Source organism: Linepithema humile, chromosome 1 (assembly GCF_040581485.1).
Source record: "Linepithema humile isolate Giens D197 chromosome 1, Lhum_UNIL_v1.0, whole genome shotgun sequence".
Taxonomy (NCBI): domain Eukaryota; kingdom Metazoa; phylum Arthropoda; class Insecta; order Hymenoptera; family Formicidae; genus Linepithema; species Linepithema humile.
In genome coordinates this window covers 45800410-45819802 of record NC_090128.1, presented here as the reverse complement: position 1 = coordinate 45819802, position 19393 = coordinate 45800410, and the positions used below count along the sequence as shown (strand labels likewise).

General features: G+C 39.5%; 2 protein-coding genes and 3 long non-coding RNA genes across 5 annotated transcripts in view; 2 read left to right on the top strand and 3 right to left on the bottom strand.

Annotated features, from left to right (window-relative positions):
- The window catches only part of mav (maverick), a 31577-nt gene extending 28042 nt beyond the window's left edge, over window positions 1-3535 (bottom strand). The window contains exon 1 of the mRNA XM_012362589.2: window positions 148-3535. Coding sequence (XP_012218012.2) covers window positions 148-1419 — 1272 coding nt within the window. The 5' untranslated portion in view covers window positions 1420-3535. The remainder of the gene's footprint in view (window positions 1-147) is intronic.
- A 305-nt stretch (window positions 3536-3840) lies between these two features.
- LOC105669561 (uncharacterized) lies at window positions 3841-10471 on the top strand. The gene is made up of 3 exons (XR_001100287.2): window positions 3841-4161; window positions 5010-5151; window positions 9087-10471. It is a non-coding gene; the product is annotated as an uncharacterized lncRNA (long non-coding RNA).
- On the bottom strand, window positions 7530-9115 carry LOC137000351 (uncharacterized). Its single transcript, XR_010890608.1, has 2 exons — window positions 8979-9115; window positions 7530-8492 (listed from the first exon to the last, which is right to left on the bottom strand). It is a non-coding gene; the product is annotated as an uncharacterized lncRNA (long non-coding RNA).
- A 3768-nt stretch (window positions 10472-14239) lies between the features above and the next one.
- On the bottom strand, window positions 14240-17962 carry Miox (Myo-inositol oxygenase). Its single transcript, XM_012362590.2, has 6 exons — window positions 17816-17962; window positions 16840-17026; window positions 16462-16670; window positions 15899-16035; window positions 14931-15161; window positions 14240-14563 (listed from the first exon to the last, which is right to left on the bottom strand). Exons 1-6 carry the CDS (start codon window positions 17828-17830, stop codon window positions 14455-14457), a joined length of 888 nt encoding a protein of 295 aa, XP_012218013.1. The 5' UTR covers window positions 17831-17962; the 3' UTR covers window positions 14240-14454.
- Window positions 15155-16425, top strand: LOC137000360 (uncharacterized). Its single transcript, XR_010890617.1, has 2 exons — window positions 15155-15739; window positions 15869-16425. It is a non-coding gene; the product is annotated as an uncharacterized lncRNA (long non-coding RNA).
- Window positions 17963-19393: the final 1431 nt, after the last annotated feature.

Sequence of the window (19393 nt, the reverse complement as noted above, 5' to 3'; positions counted from 1 at the left end):
AAATCTTTTGGTAAATCTCTGTTTTGGGTTACGTTACTGATAAAACAATATTGACAATTTTGTAACTAAAAATTTTGTAACTAAAAATATCTAAAAATGCGGTAACAATGCTTCACATTTGCACCAAGAGTTATCGATAAAACTCACCTTCGACGAATCAGGTATCCTCTGGAGCCCGAGACCTTGGACGATGCTCCTCCTGATGATCTCGAGCTCGTTGTCGCCGAGATGATTTCCCGGCATCGCCGGTTTTTCGTCTCCGATGCCGTCTTCGAAATTTTCCATCACGTCCAATGGCGACGGCGCGGCTAGCACCGCATCGCAGAGTAAGCTCATCGCGAATACTCCCAGAAGAATAGCTCGTAGAACGAGACCGATTCTTGGCGGCTTCAAGCACGCGTCCGTCCTGGCGCGCTTTCGTTCACCGGGATCGATTTTCGCGGAAAGTTGCGAAAAGGACGATGCACCGTGGTCCGCCCCATCGCCGAAGGTACACGGCCGCTTCTCGCACGAAGATTCGACGCTAGCGATCTCGGTCAGTCTGGCGGAAGATCCGCCTCGATGCGACGACACACAATCGGCGGGATCGCCGGATTCACTACCGGTCCAAGTGTGTTCCGTGTTAACGCCGCTGCCGATCGATTCTCGGATCCCGAAGACGATATTCGTGGTATCGTCAGACGAGATACGCCCGTCGCACTTGAAAATATTCGCGAACGGCACGAAGAACCGATCTCGGTCCTCCCGCCGTCCCGTTGTAATACTGTCCACCGTATTGCCACACCAGAGTATCTTTTCGACCCGCGCGATGTCGATCGGCGCACCGATAGACCTGCTGCGAGTCGGTAAGACACCGCCGACTCGCCGATTCCGCCGCTCGACTCGATCGTGTCTTCGCGCGCGGAACAACGGGACGTCGATCGCGACGCAACAAGTGTGCTCGTCGCCGGCGATCCTGGCATCCCGAAGCACGTCCGGCCTGTCGGAGATGCGGTTCTCTCGGACATTATTGCCGACAGCGTTGGTTCTCCATTCGTTCAACGAAGTGTCGATAACAACCTCGACGGCCTCGCTTTCACCTTCGGCGTGCCACGTGTTCCTGCGTAGCCGCGTAATCGCGCCGACGAGGTCCGCGTCCCGACGCCTTCGAGCGATCACCCTCGCGTCAGCGATCTTCCCAATCGGACGACCGTCCGCCGAGTTCTCTCGCGTACATCTCGTTGCCGATGCGGATCCGCGCGTCAATACGCTCGCGACTGGTAATCGACGATCGCGATCGGCGGCAGCGCTATCGGCGATCGCGCTGAATCGCGCTACCACCGTCGCCGTCGTTGCCGTCTTCTCTACCTGCTCCCCGCTGGCCGCCCTTGCGTCGTCGCGAGTGGTATCACCTCGAGGGATTATTGGGAGCTTGCCCATAGCCGGGTCACACGATCTTCCGCCGGTCTCACGCCGGCTGCTTCTTATCGGAGCGCGCGAAAGTGCACGTCCCGAACGCTTCGCGATCCACCGAGTCGTCCGAAGACGATCGTGCCGCCGAATGTTCTCGCTAGATTCTCCGAAAAATAAACCAACCACACAGTATCTTTCACAGGCGAATTCTTTAAGAAGTAAGCAGCAATATCCAGATAGGTTAGGTTATTTCCGCGTTCCTTTACGTTGTTCTCGCGAAGTTCACGGCGGAGGGAGATACCGTTTCCGTGTGAACGCTGATCTCGTTTCGCTGACGCGCGATCGAACGAGGTCTTCGATCGAAGTTCACTCAGCAGTCGGCGCGCGGTAATCTAAGAGCGCGGCGAAGATCGGAGCGCGGACTGCTGGAACCGGATGTCCGATGTCGGGGCGATCTCGCTTCGTCGTGCTGCTGCTGCTGCTGCTGCTGCTTTCTTCCGTTGGCGAGCGACGTCATCGCGTAACACGCGGTATCACGATAATGCAAAGCGCGAGTAATCAATCCGAAGTTAATGAGCGATATCGTGACCGCGGATGCTCTCGACGATTTCTGGCTATCGAGCGGGAAGATCGAGATAAGATACGACACTTCTTCTCTCACGACTCACTTCTCTCTTTCTTCTGCGATTCGCTACGTGCCTTTTCTCTCCCCTCGGCCGCAAGAGGAGGACGGAAGGAGAGCACGAAAAGACCCACTTCGAACGAGTGCCGCGTGTCGACTGCTCGCCGCTGATATTGCGCGCGTGTATATATCCACCGCCGCTATACGAGGAGACCAGGCGACCGAGAGAAGACTCGCCGCCGCCGCGCCGCTTGCGCAGTGCGCGAGAGAACGAGCGATCGCGACGCGGTGAGTGCGTGCGCGAGCGACGGAACGACGAATAGGGTGAATACATGGGAGCACTTCCCACGTAAAATACGCGATAAGTTAGCGCCGGACTAATACGCGTTTCGTAGTAATTCGCGGAAATTTATTCGCTCGTCAGTACCGAACCCCCCTACATTATCCGCAATTCGCGGCACTCATCGCGCGTCAAATGGTACTTTGCGTCCTTTATTGCTCTTTTTGCGCTCTTGACAACGCGGAATCGCAAATCGCGGAATCGCGCGTAATTCTCGACACTGGAATTCTCCAAACGTGAAGTATATCCCGTTTCGCGATCCCAATTTCCCGTGATTCCAGTTTTTGTAGAAGGCAGATATTTGTAGAACATTTGTAGGAAGGTATTTATAGGACATTTGGATAACTTTGTGTCGCGAGGATAATAATTAGAAAAAGATAAATTTTATATATTTAGGTGCGATGTTCTCTTTCAGGAAGAAACAATTATTGCATCTTTACAATTCGTTTGAATTCTACGATTTTAATGTCCAAATGTCAAAAGACGTTTGCAACCGAAATACGATTCCAAATGTTAAAAGATATTTATATTTTAAGTAGAATGCAGATATCACAAGAAAATAATAATTATAAAAAAGTAATTGATTTCTAATAAAATATGACGTTTCGATATAAAGTTTTGTACGCATACGATGTGTTTTTTTTTGCTTGAGAACCGATGATTGCGAGTTTAATGTGCTTTAAATGTTAAAAAATATTTATGATGTACATAAAATGTGTGTGACATATGTTGAGTAGCAGTAACGCAATCAATTTGGAGTGAAACTGATGTTTCCGAGAAATCCATGTGTATATGTAGCGTTTCCACAAACGAAAATAATTACTTCTTTGTCGGTAAATCTATCAGACGTCTTTAACCTATCAGACAACCTTTAACCACGCATTCGAACTTATTAAAAGAACGTAAAATTTATTTCTCAAATTTCTTTTGAAATAATGAGAAACATTCGAACAATTGTACTGTGCAAAATAACGCGATAACAAAAGAGGTCGATCAAGTATTAAATATATCGCAGATATGTTCACATAGCTGTGAAAAGAGAGACACGTATTTCTCGCAGCAATATTACGCGCATTTTTGTCTTCGCGTTAAAATAATACGTAAAAGATAAAAGTTAGAGATTGCGCTGATAAAGCATCGTTCATCGATCTGCTATTTAAGGATCGTATTGAAATGACTCAGTTCAGTCGCCGACTCTTATCTCGTAAAATCCGTTGCAGCGAAGCCCGCTTCCGTGCGTCTCGAGTGTGTCTCCCGTCCCGGTCCTTCGCAATCGCAGAACTCGTCTCTTTGCGCCGAGTATACGCCGCGAGCCGAGTAAAGGGCCGGCGCTTCTCGGAATTTCGTGCACCGACCGACTGCCCAGCGGCCGAACGAGGTATGCACAGCCGGCGGATTCGAAAGACAACTCGTCTTTCCGTCCCGCGCGCGATTTCGCATCTCGCCATTCGAAAGCGGAAAATTCAACTGAAGTGCGCGTTGAACCGAAGTCTTCGCCGTTGGTGTAAAGCTAATGCTTGATTCATCGTTTTCTCAACTAGTTTCTTCGAATGTGCTTATTGGCTATCGAAAGAAAAATCTTTAGCACTTTGCAGAATTCTCTATTCGCGATAACCAATTAGCGCGATCAAAAAGTTTGTCATGTGACATGAAATATTAGCCTAATGCAGGGCCTACAACTTTACAACACTTGTAACATTTGCGTCAGGTGGTAATACAATGGGTAGAAAACATTCTCTCTTTCGAAGTAATATCGCCGTGGAAAAATATGCTAATGCGTATTGAGAAATATCAAATATTTTATCAGGTAACATCTGCATATACGGTCATTTAAATACGAAAAAGTATAAAAACGAGCTGAAAAGCGAGATCTGGAAATAGTGGTGATAAAAATGTCGAGTGTAAACCTAAATACATGAATTTAATACGCTAATCTTGCAATTCTAACCTTTCGATTCCCGTTACTTCCATTCTCCCGCGGCAAAAAGTGATCAAGATTCCGCGAACTTCTCGTGTCCGGCGCACATTCGAGACGTCTAGACTGGATTTCTCGATCAAATTTCGATTCTCGTCGAGCGCGTCGATTTCTCTGAGAGCGCGACTTTCTCACGCGTTTTACCTTAAGTGCATCGCGCGTCCGAAGTGCAATTATGCCGGGCGAAGTATAATAAGGCGATCGAACCTCCCGCACTTCTCCCCCCTCGTTGTCATCACCTTTAAAATTCAGCTTCGCCGTTTGAAGTTTAATTGCAAGGCGTAATCGAGTCTCGACGTGACCTTCCGTTGATTTATTCTCCGCCGCTTTCGACGGCCGACGCGACGAGGCTTCGTATTAAGTTTCGCGAGAGCGCAACACTGCATTTACTTGAGCGAGTTTTTTTACAAGGTAAGGCGGCATACCTTGCTCGCAGCCGGGCGCAAAGAGAATCAGCTGGCGATCGGGGAAACGAAATTGTTATCACTTCTTTTATGTTTCTAATGTTTGCTGTGTTGTTCCACGTAAAACTCTTTGAAATCAATATTTCTGTCTAGAATTCTCTCTCTGATGATGTTTAATACAAAAACTTAATAAAGTAAAAAATGTAAAAATAAAGAAAATAAGAATTTGGCTGTACAATAAATTATAGAATTTAATTTTACTTTTTTTATTATTAGATCTTGCAAGTGAAGAAGGAGACAAGAGCGAAGAGGAACATGCCACGGCGCTAGAATGACACTGAATAAAGATTATAAGAAAAAAATCAAAGGAAGACGCATCCTTGTATCTATGCACGGCCTCGCCAGCATGTCTACGGAGGTATAGAATAAGAATTATACATTTCCATTGACCTCTGATCTCTGATTACACCAATCGCGTAACCCCGCGCTTTCGATTTTCTCGTTACTGTTCCACTTAGCCTTTCTTCCGGTGATAACGAGCGTGTCACAGACGTAGCGTTTCGTTTAGTTCCGCCACTTGTTTCTTATCTGCGAGCATTTTTCTATAAAGAATATATTTGTCGAGAGGATACGTCTTGCAGCATCTCTATTCTCATTAGAAATCAGTCGAGAGATAATCTATAAAAAAAAATTATAATCGCGTTGCAATTTCTCACTGTTATGTTTAAACAAAAGTACAGGCGAGAGAGTGGCAGATTTTGCGATGTAAAATTGCTCAAGATTTAAAATTATTGCGTAAGCTCGAGAATATAATTTTCTACAATGAACGCTTTCTCCGAAATATAATAAATGTAACTCGAAATGAGATTCGGATCGAAAACAGTTAATGCGAGAGAGAACTTTCGCTCCTAGAGAGATTCATTTTAACGACTCCCCTAATTTATCTCATCAAATTTGGATGCAACATTTTTATCGGAATACAAAAAAATTATAATAAAAAGATAAATATAAATATAAGTGCGTTCCCGCGATAAAATTTCACAATTAATTTTGCGCGAAAGTGTCTGACAGAGCGGAATTGATTATTTCTAAAGCGGTGAGTTTTTGCCTGCAAGGTAGACGCATTGTAGAATCCAGGTTGTTCATCATCGGCAAAGTCAGCGGGAAAATCAATCATAAAAACGGAGCAATTGCCCTATCGATCGGCGCGCGAATACGTGACCATTCGGGTTTTACGCGCGTCCTCGTGGCGGAGGTCGAAGTTCTCACGTGTGTACATAACGAACGGTGGGTGGGTGTTGATATACCTGATATACGGCGGGTGGCTGTTCCTCACCTGCCTCGCCGCAGGTATACATAACCGACCGAATGGAAGCGTGACCGCGACGGAATCCCCGAATGAAGTCACCTCCCGGAAATCGCCGATCGATTTCGGGGAAGCTACGGTCGCGCGACAGCGACACGTGAGTCCCTCGCCTTTTTTCGCGGAACGTGTGCAATTCTCGCGTGATGATCCGTTAATCTCGATACATTAGCAAGATGCCAAGATAATAGTGTGTCGCGAGAAGCGAAGGAACGATCGGAGATCTCCCGGAAATCCTCACGAGACTGGCAATAAAATCTCGCGCGAACACCTGAAAATTTAATTACCGCCTTCACTGGCTTCGCTGAATTCATTCATTTTGCATTAGCTCTCGCGCGCGATGTTCTTGCACGGGCGAAATATAAAATTTATAACAATTCTCCGAGAGATTGTCTATTATGAACATCGGGCTGTGAAAGATCGAGATGTTTTCTCTTTCCAAATTCCGCAAACGATAAAACATAAAACCGATCATCGTAGGTATTCACGCGCTTATCAAAAATTACCGCGATTATACATTGATAAAAAATTTTTTTTTATAAATTTGTATATTTTCAACAAATCGATTTTATCTAATTATTCCAAAGTTTTGACAATAGAAAAAAGTACGTTACAATTTTTTAAATATTTCTAAGTTGACGTTATTTTTTTTAAATTGACGTGGTTTTATGTTTGCTTTTTATTTACTTATTATAATTGATATCAGTAAAAAGAATTGTCGGCGTTTCAAAGTAAACTCTTGAAATCTTTAAATTAAAAAAAAAAACTCTGCACTCCTGCGCGTGCATTGCACATGATGATACAATAAAAGTGCGACCGTGGTGAGAGTAACATAATGATGAGGCGGTGCGGCCGGTGCTTCTTTCGTAAGAAAGACATCAGGAATGCGTGCTCACGGCTACACGGCTTTTACATGTGTGCGATGTGGGCGGTAGGGTCCTCGCAGAAGTTTACCGGAGCCGTTTCTCCTACGCAGAGCAGGCAGGATCCTCGGTCGCAAATATATCATAACTCACCGACCTCTCGCTGAGTCGTATTTGCACCCGGTGTGTCCCGGCATGCGGTTGTTAGCGTTGTAATACAACGCTTCTCGGAAGAAGGTACATGGAAAATTGATATGTCTAACATGCTGACAGTGTTATCGCGAAATATGCGGTAACACAAATGTTAAATTAATGAAGCAGGTTCGTTAATACCTGAAAGGCGTTGACGCTTCCGAGAAAACTGAATTCTAGCTACGATTGCACATTATAATTACACATTTGATATAATATTCACTATTATCTAAAGGAAACAAAAGAAAATAAATAGAAAATCTGCTTGGAATTCGACGTGTAATCAAAGTTTTCTTCCTCAAAATTTAAATAAAGTTTACTTTTTTTGCATGAAATAAGATTACATTGACAGATGTGAAAGCAAAATCACTTCTCGCATGATTTCAGAAGCCAAATTTTAATTTCTGACAACAACATGAAAGTTGATATTGTCGTTACATTTAATAACATATTACTTAACTTGCGAAAAAAAGTAAATAAGAAAAAAAAACAGAAGACTTATCACCGCATGTTTACAGCAATGGAGATAAAAACCAGTTCGTGGGAAAATATCCTGCTGCTTTACCGGAACCGTCAAATTAATAAGAGCAGAGTAGGGAAAAAAAAATGGGTTGTTACATTTTCTACCGCGACGGTAATTCGCTGATCCTGATGACGCATTTTACGGGGAAACCTACGAATTCGCGGAACGGGCGGATAATGAGCGTGAAGAGTAATCGCACTCAGGTACGTGAACAAAGAACAGCCGCTCCAATGTTGCGGGACTGTAACTGTCATACTTCACTACCCCCGTATTTCCGCATCCTGCGATTCCACGTATCCTTCCAGCTCTCTCTCTTAAATTAAAACGCATTATCCCTCGACGATACACGTTATCCTCCCACACGAGTTTGGCCACTAATGCTATAAAGATTAACGCGATAAAAATAAGGCATAATGTACAATAATAATTAAGTAACTTGTGTATTGTGCTGTGTGATATATTTATATCGCACGACACGCTGATGTTATAAAATCCGAAGGAAAAATTTTTTATAGAAAACGTTTCGTATTTATCTATTAATAATCGATATTAACGGCGGATATATTGTCCGAAGATAAAATCGTTAAAATTTGTGCCGCAAAATGTGGATGCACACACAGATGCTGCAGTTGCCGATATCAGTTTCGATCTTCGCCTTTCCGACATCGTACAAGATACGAACTTCACCTGTCGCGTGTTGTTATCTTCTCCATCGTCGCATTATACTTCACGTTAACGTCGTGCGAAAGGGACCAGGGACGATTATCCTGAATTCCCCGGGACAAAGACGAACAGGAGCCAGAACGATGCTCGTTTACCTGTGAAACGTTTCTGAATTATTAAGTCGTTTACCGTTAAGTGGAAAGTGGAGGCAAATTGCCGTAAATTATCTGTGGATTAATATCGCAAATGTCAATTTATAGATTTACGACATCTTTGCAAATTTGCATTCCCAATTTTGTTCTTGAACGCACGTTATTAGGCACACTTGTATATCGAGGACGATGTTATTTTATTTCAACTCTATTTAAAGACTTTTGAACGATTTATATAATTCACGATATAAAATTCAAAAATATATAAAATTATAAATAGATTTTTATCTCAAATTGAATCTCGAATAAAAATTGTCCACAACAAGCTTGAACATTAAAAATATTTAAACACTGTGTACGTGTATTAATTTTGTAGATAATTTCTGCAAACTTGTTATTCGTATAATTTCAATATTTGAAAACGATTAACGTACATCTTCCGGCAACGCAAGCTTATTACTTAATTTAAGCATTTAGACTTAAGCTTACCCAGGTGTAAATCCTACGAATCTCGATTCCACGAAACTCTGTCCTAGAAACTCCGACTTTCACCCGTGACAGAACCGCAAGTTAAGGTCCTACGAATCTCTGTTCCAGGCACTTCATTCTCCCAATTTCGGCGAACTCCGGTTCCCATGAGAGAACCGCGAGCCCTCCGTCGCAGCAGCATCCAACGCTTCACCTCGCACTCGAGGCCTTCGCGACCTTCGGCGAGGGTTGGCCATCCGGAGGTCGCGGACACCGGGGCGGGAGAGGAGGGAACGGAGGGAAGCGGAGGAAAGAGAGAGAAAAGACACGAGAGGTATGTATCGAGAATCGAGCGCCGTGTGTGGGTCTCGGTTACGTGGGGTCGCGTGGGCGTCCGTGTGCGTCCATGTGTGTGCACCCGACGTTTTCCCAGAAGTCGCGATCGCTTACGAGGTAAAGGTTGCATGATTCACGAGCTACGTGACCTACAGCGTTCCCCGCTCTCTTCCTCTCTGTCAAGGGACACACACACACACACACACACACACACACACACACACACACACACACACACACACACACACACACACACACACAAATCCGTATCAACGGCATACATGGACTGGGCTCGATACATAATCGCGGACGGCGATGCGAACTGATGCTGCCACAATAACGTTCCCGTTAATGTCCGGTAATGCTCCATAATGCGGCCGGCTGACTAAGCCAATTTCGTCGACACGCAGCTTCAGCGCTTTGCCCAGCGGGGGGGAAAAGAGTGCCTCTCGTTTCGCGCGATCGCGATCGCACGCCCGCGTTTAATGCGCACTCGCAGCCGTCCGCACGTTCTCCGTCGCGGAATTGCCGCTAATTGGACTTCCAGGTAAGTCACCTGCGTCCACTGGGAGCGCCCCAGGAATGATCCGTCGGTTTCCCTCCTACGCTTCGTCACGATTCCTATCTCTCCGGTCGTTCGATCAACCCTGAGCGCGCGAAGGTGAATTCTTATAAAAGAAGCACGAGAATTTAAATTACATTCTAGAGCTCTGACCTTTTGCGTTAACGATAAATTTTATTTTAACGTTGACAATAAAATTTCTATGGTATAATTACGCGGAAATTAAATGCAATTATATAAATACAATCATCATTATATTTAAAATAAAGGATCGATTTAATCTTTAGCTATAAAGATCGATATTATTAAAAGAGAGCTGCAGTAATCAGCCTTCGTGGAAAAAAAATCAATTTCTAATTAAGAAATCTATTATTAAAAAAGACAATAATATTTCAAATAAAACCATTTCTTTACAACATATAAGTTAATAACATTAACAAGTTTCTCTTGATTTTTTCATTTCATTAATATTTCAATAAAAAAATTTTTATTTATTAATTTTATTTGATCGTAAAATATTATTTAATTATTTATATAATTATTGAATATTGTTACGCGGTGATAGATTGAGCAAAAAGAATTGAAGATTCCGAAAAATCCTGACGAGCGATCCTAGCGAGAGAAAGTGATGCCGTGACGAAGCCACAAAGAACAGGCGGAAGTCGACGGAGTTGCGTGTGGAGAGCGAATATTAAAATTTAGAGAAGGTTGAGAGAAAGAGTAGAGCGACGGTTCACTAAAAATAAAGAAGCCCGGAGTAACGAACTCGACCGGCCAGCCGCGTCTTCAAAGTCTTCGTAAGGAGTCGCCGTGAGAAACCACCGCGATAATATTTACAATTTTTTTACAACATGAAAAAGTGTTTGCGTCATTTTTCGTTCCACTGTACATTTTGTTTACAAATCTATGTACAATTAATTTCTTTGTAAAATTTAATTTGTTTTCGCGTAACGGCAAAATTAATTTAATTTCTCAATATCAACATTTCTCAACACAATTCTTCGGAGAGCAAAGCTTTGAAATGGTTTCTAACAATCCCTTACACGCTGCATTAATTATTATAAAATTAAAAGGACGCTACTCTCTTTACGAGCACGTTGCGTTCCGTAGAAGCGTTTCAAGTTCCATCGCATCTAATACCATTATATGAGGGTAATAAATTTAACGGGGAAATTAGCGAAATGCGTGTCGCGCCTCTTCCATTTACGCGAAAAAGTACTTTCCTCTTACACGTATGATCGAACGTGTCCGCGCGACTCCACGGTTACACGCCTCCACGCATCGATCTCCCGATGCGTGGAGTAACCCCGTTTTGGCTGAGTAACTACGCGGCCGGCCTTTTATTAACATCGCGCGCGTCCCAGTTCGCTAAAGGGACTCGGCCGCGCCGCCCTTCGCGACCTCGGCGAAAATGCACACCGCGATGATGCAGAAAACCGACAATTACTCCTCTGGGCGGGGTCGCAATCAGTCGATTCGTTAATAACCCGCGCGCAACAGCGATACGTCGGAATAATTTCACCTCGTGAACGAGGCGCGTAGTCGTTAATTAGACAATAACGGCCTTTCAGATCTCTTTCGTTACACGTGAGATTGTAAGAATACCGCGAAGTCGTAAGTTAATTCTGTAATACTGCGCTCGATAAGTATGAGAAGTGCACGAGAAGTGCTTTTGCAGCATTTTTCTTTTTTCTTATTCTCGTCGTAGTAGATGATAAAAAAATCTTATTTGAATTCCTAAGCTCTTACTTTTAATTTCGAATGAATATTTTAAACGAGTTCATGAATTATACATTTGCGTGAGCTTATAAATATTTATCGTATCCGTAAATAGATTTGTTGCGATCAATTTCGGAGGAAAATTAATTAGGGATTAATTCGAGATTGAAATAGGACTTTAAATAGATAAAATTCAACACGTTGTTCTTTCGCGCGTTGCGCGAACGCATTGCAAGATCGGCGACCGCATAATTGCGAAACAATGAGATTAGAATGCATGTTTCGCGTGTATCTTATGCGCATACTCACTTATTAAACACAACCAACAATTACCCTGTGCAGAAACGACTTACGATCGATCAATCCGTTCGTTAACAAGCCTATCGCGCGCATGTATTCTACAAAAAAAAAATCCAGATTAACTTTTCGTAACTTTTATCAAAAGGTTATCGTACGCAAAATATATATATTTATATATAAATAATAGTTCTCGATAAAGGTCATCTTGTAATTAGAAAAAAATAATGGTCGTAAATGTTTCACGAACGTTTATAAGACTTAGCTTAGCAACTACAGCGGTGTGTCTTGAAAAGATCGCTTTCTCTCTTTCATCAAATATATGATAAAATCTAAATTTAAAAAACCAGTATTAAAAATAGATTGAGAAATAAATGTGGGAGAAAAATAAATCTAAAAATCTCTGGAAAAAATATAAAATCAATATTATAAAAAGTAATACGAGAAATGAGACCCTATTGCGAAATCAACTTTCACTCACTATCGAGTTTGATACATAAAAATATATTAAAGATAAATTATTCATAATAATTTTTCAAAGACAGCAGACATCTTTGTAAAACGACGGCAGTTTATGTTATAGTTTTTTTTTTATTTATAGACAAGCTTAGCTCTGTGCAGTTATCTGCAATGTGCGAAGCATTGCCTAAAATGAACTCTTTTACATTACTGTTCTCGTTTCTCCGCGCTGCGCTCGCGTATTTTATACTCATGTAAGGGCATCGTGCAGCCACAACCTGAAAGCTCCTGGGCGCAACGTGCGAAAGCAGATACCGCGAAAATATACAAGATGCTACTGTGCGACTAGATAGTCGGGAGACACGATAAAGAGGTTGCGCTCTATTATGGCAGCGCGACGCTGTCATTTTATCGGGGCTGTGAAACACAGTAGATTGTCCGGTTTATTGAAAACTTCCTAGGCGCTACTGCACAGTCCGCGAACAGCCGTGGTGTGCCAAAAGTTTAGCTTCCATCGCATTCATAATATATGACAGATATGACAAGACGCGGAAAGGCTCGCCACTCGTGTCGCTAACTATACCATCCTCGATTTTGCCGTGTGCTAACTATGACGCTCTGGATTATGCTCTTACGATCGCGTAAATATAGTAAAAGTAGGGTGCGTAATCTTACATGTATCATTAACAACGAGAAGTATTATAATTAGAATGATATACCAAAGATATTAAAAATTATGTCAAAATTGTCGGCGAAAAATGAAATGTTTTCTTGAAAAAAATATCATTGAGTAAATTTTTGAGCTCTTTGAATAATTCAGGAAATGGAAATCAGTTTTAAAAATGCTAATAGAAATAGAGAGATGCCTGGTTTAAAATGGAATTTATGTAGATAAAGAGCGTAATGAAAAAAATTCCGAACGATTGTAGGACAATAAATTATATTTCTGGAAAGATCATTTTTCAGATTTTTAAGATGTATTGCCCTGTTCGCCAAATTCGCATATCGTATAATTATGACAAATAACTCACACATCATTATTAATCATGATATATAATAAAAAATCTACTTCTAGCTGAAATTAATTAATTATTCACGCCTTCAAATAAATTTTATATCGTTTAATTATGATAATGAGCATAATCCTAAGCACGCGATTTTGCATAAACGAATACATTGGTAAAAGCGAGCAAACCAGTTCGTGGAGAACGAATTCTTCATTCGAAGTACTAGCTGGCCCGTATGAGTCAAGCTCCCCTTCGCGCGCACCGTTTAACGAACGGATTACTCATCGTGATCTTTATCATCGCGCTCCAGCCAGCTAGCGTTTAGGCCTAATCAATTTTACGCCTAAAAGCTACCGTGCGAATTTTCGGAACGCGCGTAAGCTCGGCCGCTCCGCGAACTGCGTATCAGAGTCGCGGAAGATGCATCGCGCGCGGAGAATTCCGCGGAAGAATGCGTTGGTTGTCAGCTATTATGTGCCAGTCCGTGATCGAAATGTTAAGTCAAAGTCTTGATCTCTAAATCTACCGTGACTCAGTGATTCATATATATGTTGATTAAATTTGATTTTATTTTGAATTGCTTTACTTTCTTATAAAAGTGTTGAGTATTTTCTTCTACTTTAACATTGTTTAATTATACTTTAGTTGCTTCTTATTTAAAAAATATATTATATATTACACATATGTTAATGTAATATATACAATATATAATATCAATATAAATTGCATAGTAATTTATAATTAAAATATAAAAATAATAAAATTTTTATGTATATATATATATATACATAATTAATACATAGTGACATGTACGTCGTTTTTTTCCTTCAATCTGGCGTGATGTGTCGCATGTCAATTATTAAAAGAGATCACGTGTACGAATGTATGATACACAGAATCAATTGCTTTTGATAGATTTTTAGATAATTTATTTTTCTTACAGCAACAGAGTAGAGGTCACATATATATATATTATTATTATGTTTAAATTATGTTTAAAGATAGAATAAGTTTATATTATAATTGTAATTAATAATCGTTACTTTTAAAAACTTATATAAATATTGAGTATTTATAATTCGTTATAGATAAAATCGAAATAATCGACAGGTGATAGTTACCATTCTATCACGCCAGGAATGTATTTATCAATCAATTTCTCGTAGTAGGGCCATAATTTTTCGATGTCTGGAACGGTATTGCTCTTCGTGTAAAGATCGAATTTGCTACAAAATTTTTCGTAACGTGAGATTAGTAATCGACAATATTTATTTCTAATAATTTATCCTAATAATATAATTTACAATTTATGAATCAATATGAATAGTTAGAGAGAGAGAGAGAGAAATTTTCGTTCGAATTTGTTCCAAAAATTTTTGTAATATTAAAGGAATTATATTAAATTTAATATTAAATTAATTTAATATAATAATGATTAATAATTTAATGTGATTTAATGTTGATTCTTGCAGTTTATAATTTATGATGCGATATAACTGACAATTTGACAAAACCATTAACCGCTTAGTCTTTGTACGCATTCGTTGCAGACGCAACAATGCACGAAGCGTCGCGATATTACTTAATACTCACTTGAATTCTATGACCCATTTCAACATCTCCAGGTCCTCTTGAGTGCAGAAGTGCATATAATCGCCACCGGCGTGCCAAGGGTAAAAGGAGTGATACCGAATCATCGCTAAAGCCTCCTTCGGTAATTTACTCTTGTTATGCACGAGCAAGCGGTACAGGTACTCATCGTGGCCCCATGACATCATCAGGTTCGATATTCCACACTGCGGTTTATACATGCCGTATTTTGTGCTGCGAAAAAAATACCCCAATTATAGCGCACTATTTTCTCGCAAACGTTATTTTTATATTCAAATTACATTCAAATATTTCTTTAGTCAGCAAAACACGTTATTTATAACGTGAAAATAAAACCCTTTTTTATACATTATAAACGTCTTCTTTACAAAGCGAATCACGCACATTGGAGTAGAAAAATTTATCGCACTTTCTCTTTATGTATAAAAATATTTATCGAGATAAGTGAAAAATAAACTGATGTTGATGATTTCTTCAAGAGCAAACACCGCCGTCATTGCGTCATCTCTGCATGTGTTATACAGACGGACGGAAATATGAATTTTATTTAAGGTCAAGAGACGTCATACACAGGATCAACATATTATGCTTGTTTAACGCTTGATCAGGCAATGTTTTTATACCGTTTTGGTTTTCTCTGCTCGTGTCTGCTGTGTACACAGACGAAGAAAAATAAAAAAATAAATTGGATCTCATTGCTAATAATTGGCTGTTTCCACAGAACTATTTAATGACTCGTCCATCTACCTAACAGGCTTGTGACAGCCTTCCTTTGTCCATTGATTTTAAAAGTAACGAGAAATTTCATATCTTATCTCAGTCGTAAAAAAATGTTTTTTTTTTTTTTTTTTATTTTCCTATTGACAATCGTAAATAAGATGTGTTCTGTTCAAATCCTTTGACTTATTTTATTTGTATAGAAAGCGATTGTACACAATCTTGAGACATACTTGTAACGCGAATCCTTGCCATCAGGATTATTGTCAAAGCTCGTCTCTCTGTAAACGACGGAATTGCCCCAGGCGCAGCCGACGGGGAACGTGTCGCCGACCACCGCCCATTGAGGTTCTCCGTAAAACGCCATCACCTGTAATATACGATCAAACTTTGTTATCCAATTATATATATTGCAGCGTTTCAACACACACATACACACGCGCGCGCGCGCACAAAAATACATTCACAGATTATTTAAAACATATTTATAGAATTTTATTTTTTTATCATTTTTCGACTAATTTGCAATAGATTTTTTTAAGTTATTATTCTTCTAATTTTCATAACTGAGCAGTTTTCTATCTTTGCAACTAAATCCGAAATTAAAATTTTATTAAAATAACTTGATCTATGAAATTAATTATGAATGCAGTAATTAGAATATGTTATTTTATTCATTTGGCTCTCAAGTTTGGAAAAGACTTTCTTGTTTCTTGTAGCTCTCAAAAATTTTAAGTCACAACAAATTATTATAAAATTGCTTGTCGGAAGGCATATTCGTAGTGTAATGTTTTACCTTTCCAAGATCATGAATTAAGCCGGTGAGATGAAACCAATCCAGATCCGGATGTTTCTCCCTAATCGACTCCGCGGTTTGAAACGCATGAATAATATTGGGCAGATTGGTGTCCGGATCACTCTCGTCTACAAGATCGTTCAATTTGAGTAGAGCGTCTTTCACTGTCATCTTGAATTTGTCGAACTGAAGCCAATTTCTCATGCGAGCTGCAAAAGAAAAACGATTCTTTTACTTTGTCCTCAGTTTTTAACTATACTTGATAAAACGAATAATTATGCAACATAAATTTAGCCGTTTAAAATTTACTGCGAGACGTTAATTTATTTATTAATTTTCCATTTTTGTAATATGTAATTTTTTTTCTTTTATACTAACATTTCACAAAATCTACTGTTTGATTGGTGTGCATCTCTTCATAGGTTCTACGGACGCGCTGCTTGATAGGATCCTCGGAATCTTCATCGAAGTTGCGAAAGTTACTCTGCAATTTTCCGGCGTACACCGGCTCGGGCCGAAGCTGTTCCGAGGGATCCAGCAACGTGGGATGACCTCTACTCTGTTGCTGTAAGAAAAATAAATTATCTAAAAATCTATCAAGCAATTGATTCTGTGTATCATATATTCGTACACGTGATCTCTTTTAATGATTGATATGCGACACATCACGCCAGATTGAAGGAAAAAAACGACGTACATGTGTTAATATTTATCTATCTATCTATCTAACGCAAATACATGAAAAAAATGATATATACATATATGTTATGAAAACTTTGTGTACGATCGGAAGCGTAGAAGTCACCTTATGACACGATAACAAATTGTAATGTCAAATTAATATTGATAAGTGTTGTGCAACAATTTTATCGTCTTCTTTTTTTAGCACAAAAAAATTTTGCCTGTAATACACGAAGCACATGTCATAACATTCGCGAAACGAACGCATTGCATATAAGAGAGAGAGAGAGGAAATTTCACAACACAACACATTTTAAACGTGAAAATGAGCGCGAATTTGAAGATTCAATTTTTTATTTTTATATATAATATTTGTAATAATAGTTGCAAATATTTTATTTCAAATTGATTCAAATCGATGCAATAACGTTTTCGATTATTGGAGTGAAACAATAATTCCTATTAACCGCATAATTTTCGCAAACATTTATCACACATGTCAAGTTCATCTGTTCATAATTCCAAGAGTAATTTATACGAAATAATTAGTAAGATAACATAAGTAATAAATCTTGACCAACAATTCTGTTTCAATAGTGCAATATTATGTTAGTGATTGCATACTTGAATTTTTCTTTATTGAAAAACTTCATTAAGTAACTGGAGTACTTACGGTTGTGGCAGCCATCACGTAGTTGTCGGTTACTGATGAAACTACAAACTGTCGCGCTGCTTGTGTTCATGTTCGACAGCGAGTTAATTTATAAAGTCCAAGACAATTCACCCTTGATCTCTATATCGCTGGAGTAATGGTAATAAGCAAAGATGTGTATTAAACACTCACATCGTTATCGTTATCTCGGACCCCCCTTTCTCTGTTCCGTAATTCAGAACTAATATTGTAAAAATATAAACACACCATTAAACGTAAATGGGGTGATTAAATTATCGAAACTTTCATCTGATATTAAGCACACACGTACACACACATATATATATTAAATTAATTTTTTATCGAAATGCAGATTATATGTAATGCAATATGATAAAATTATTAAATTATAATAATTATCTAAAAAAAAAATTTCTTGCAGCGCTCTTGACTGACACGCCATAATACATTTTTTACGTAAGTAATGTAATAAATAATTTAATAATTTTCCATAAATTGCAGTTAGCTCTATTTGTGTGTAATAATATAAATATAAATTTTTTAATATTATATTAATATTGCCATATGCAATATGTACCAGAAAATACTGCAAGAAAGAACTTTTTATGTAAAACGAATCTTAGATGAATGCACAAATGTCACATTAAAATATGGTAATTGTCATAATGATAATGCAGAAATTGGACAGAAACTGACTTAGAAGGATATCAGTTATGAATCGTTATGAATGACAGCCTTTATATAAAGAAATTATATACGCGTCTCTATGAGTTGCTTTGAAAAAAGTTTACGACTGGAATTTTTTTATTTCGGCAATTTGATTTCAATGAGAGTTTTGTTCATTCTCATTGCGATGTGTTGATTTCGCAAAAACCGACAAATTCCATAAAACGATAAAACAATTCTTTAATAAACTAAAAAAAAAAAATAAATAAATGAAAAAATATTCAAATAGAAAAAATATTGACAAAAGCTTGGTTGTTTTTGTCAACTTTTGAAATTGGACGATTGCATTTGTTTTCAAAGAAACAAAACAAAATGATCAACGAGACAAATAGACGCCAATAATAGCCAATAGTCTAAAAATAAGCTTCTAAATCGTTCGTTTATAAATTGGCAATTTAAAACACTAAGATTAGTGACACTTCGTTTAACCATGTTAAAACCGGATTGGTTTGCCACGATGATCGGTTGACACTTGACACATCCGACGTGCAAATAATGTCAAATGTATAATACAATTGATACCATTTTGCGGCGAGATGGATCCAATTGCCGCGCGTTAATGGATTTCGCGTGGCGCATGTCGATCTTTGGGGATTTGATCCTCGATGGTGCGATGTCATCGCGAAACCTCGGCTACTGCGATTCACGCGCGCGACATGAATGACATGGCGAAAAGAAATGATAAATGACGAGCGTAATTTCTATTGATAACAAATGTAGTGCTTGCAGCTTGCACGATGCGTGGAATTCTCCACAATTCGATAACCTTTGATATTGCATAATCACGGTGACATATTACAACTAGATAATTTTTACCGAATAATTTACGTACGATCGAAATTTTTGAAATTT

Excerpts from the sequence above, each read along its gene's own strand:
- Miox (XM_012362590.2), bottom strand. Across the intron at positions 16,036-16,461 it reads TAATTCATGATCTTGGAAAG|GTGATGGCGTTTTACGGAGA; the intron begins GTAAAACATTAC and ends CGTATATTACAG. Across the intron at positions 14,564-14,930 it reads AAATGGGTCATAGAATTCAA|CAAATTCGATCTTTACACGA; the intron begins GTGAGTATTAAG and ends AAAATTTTGTAG.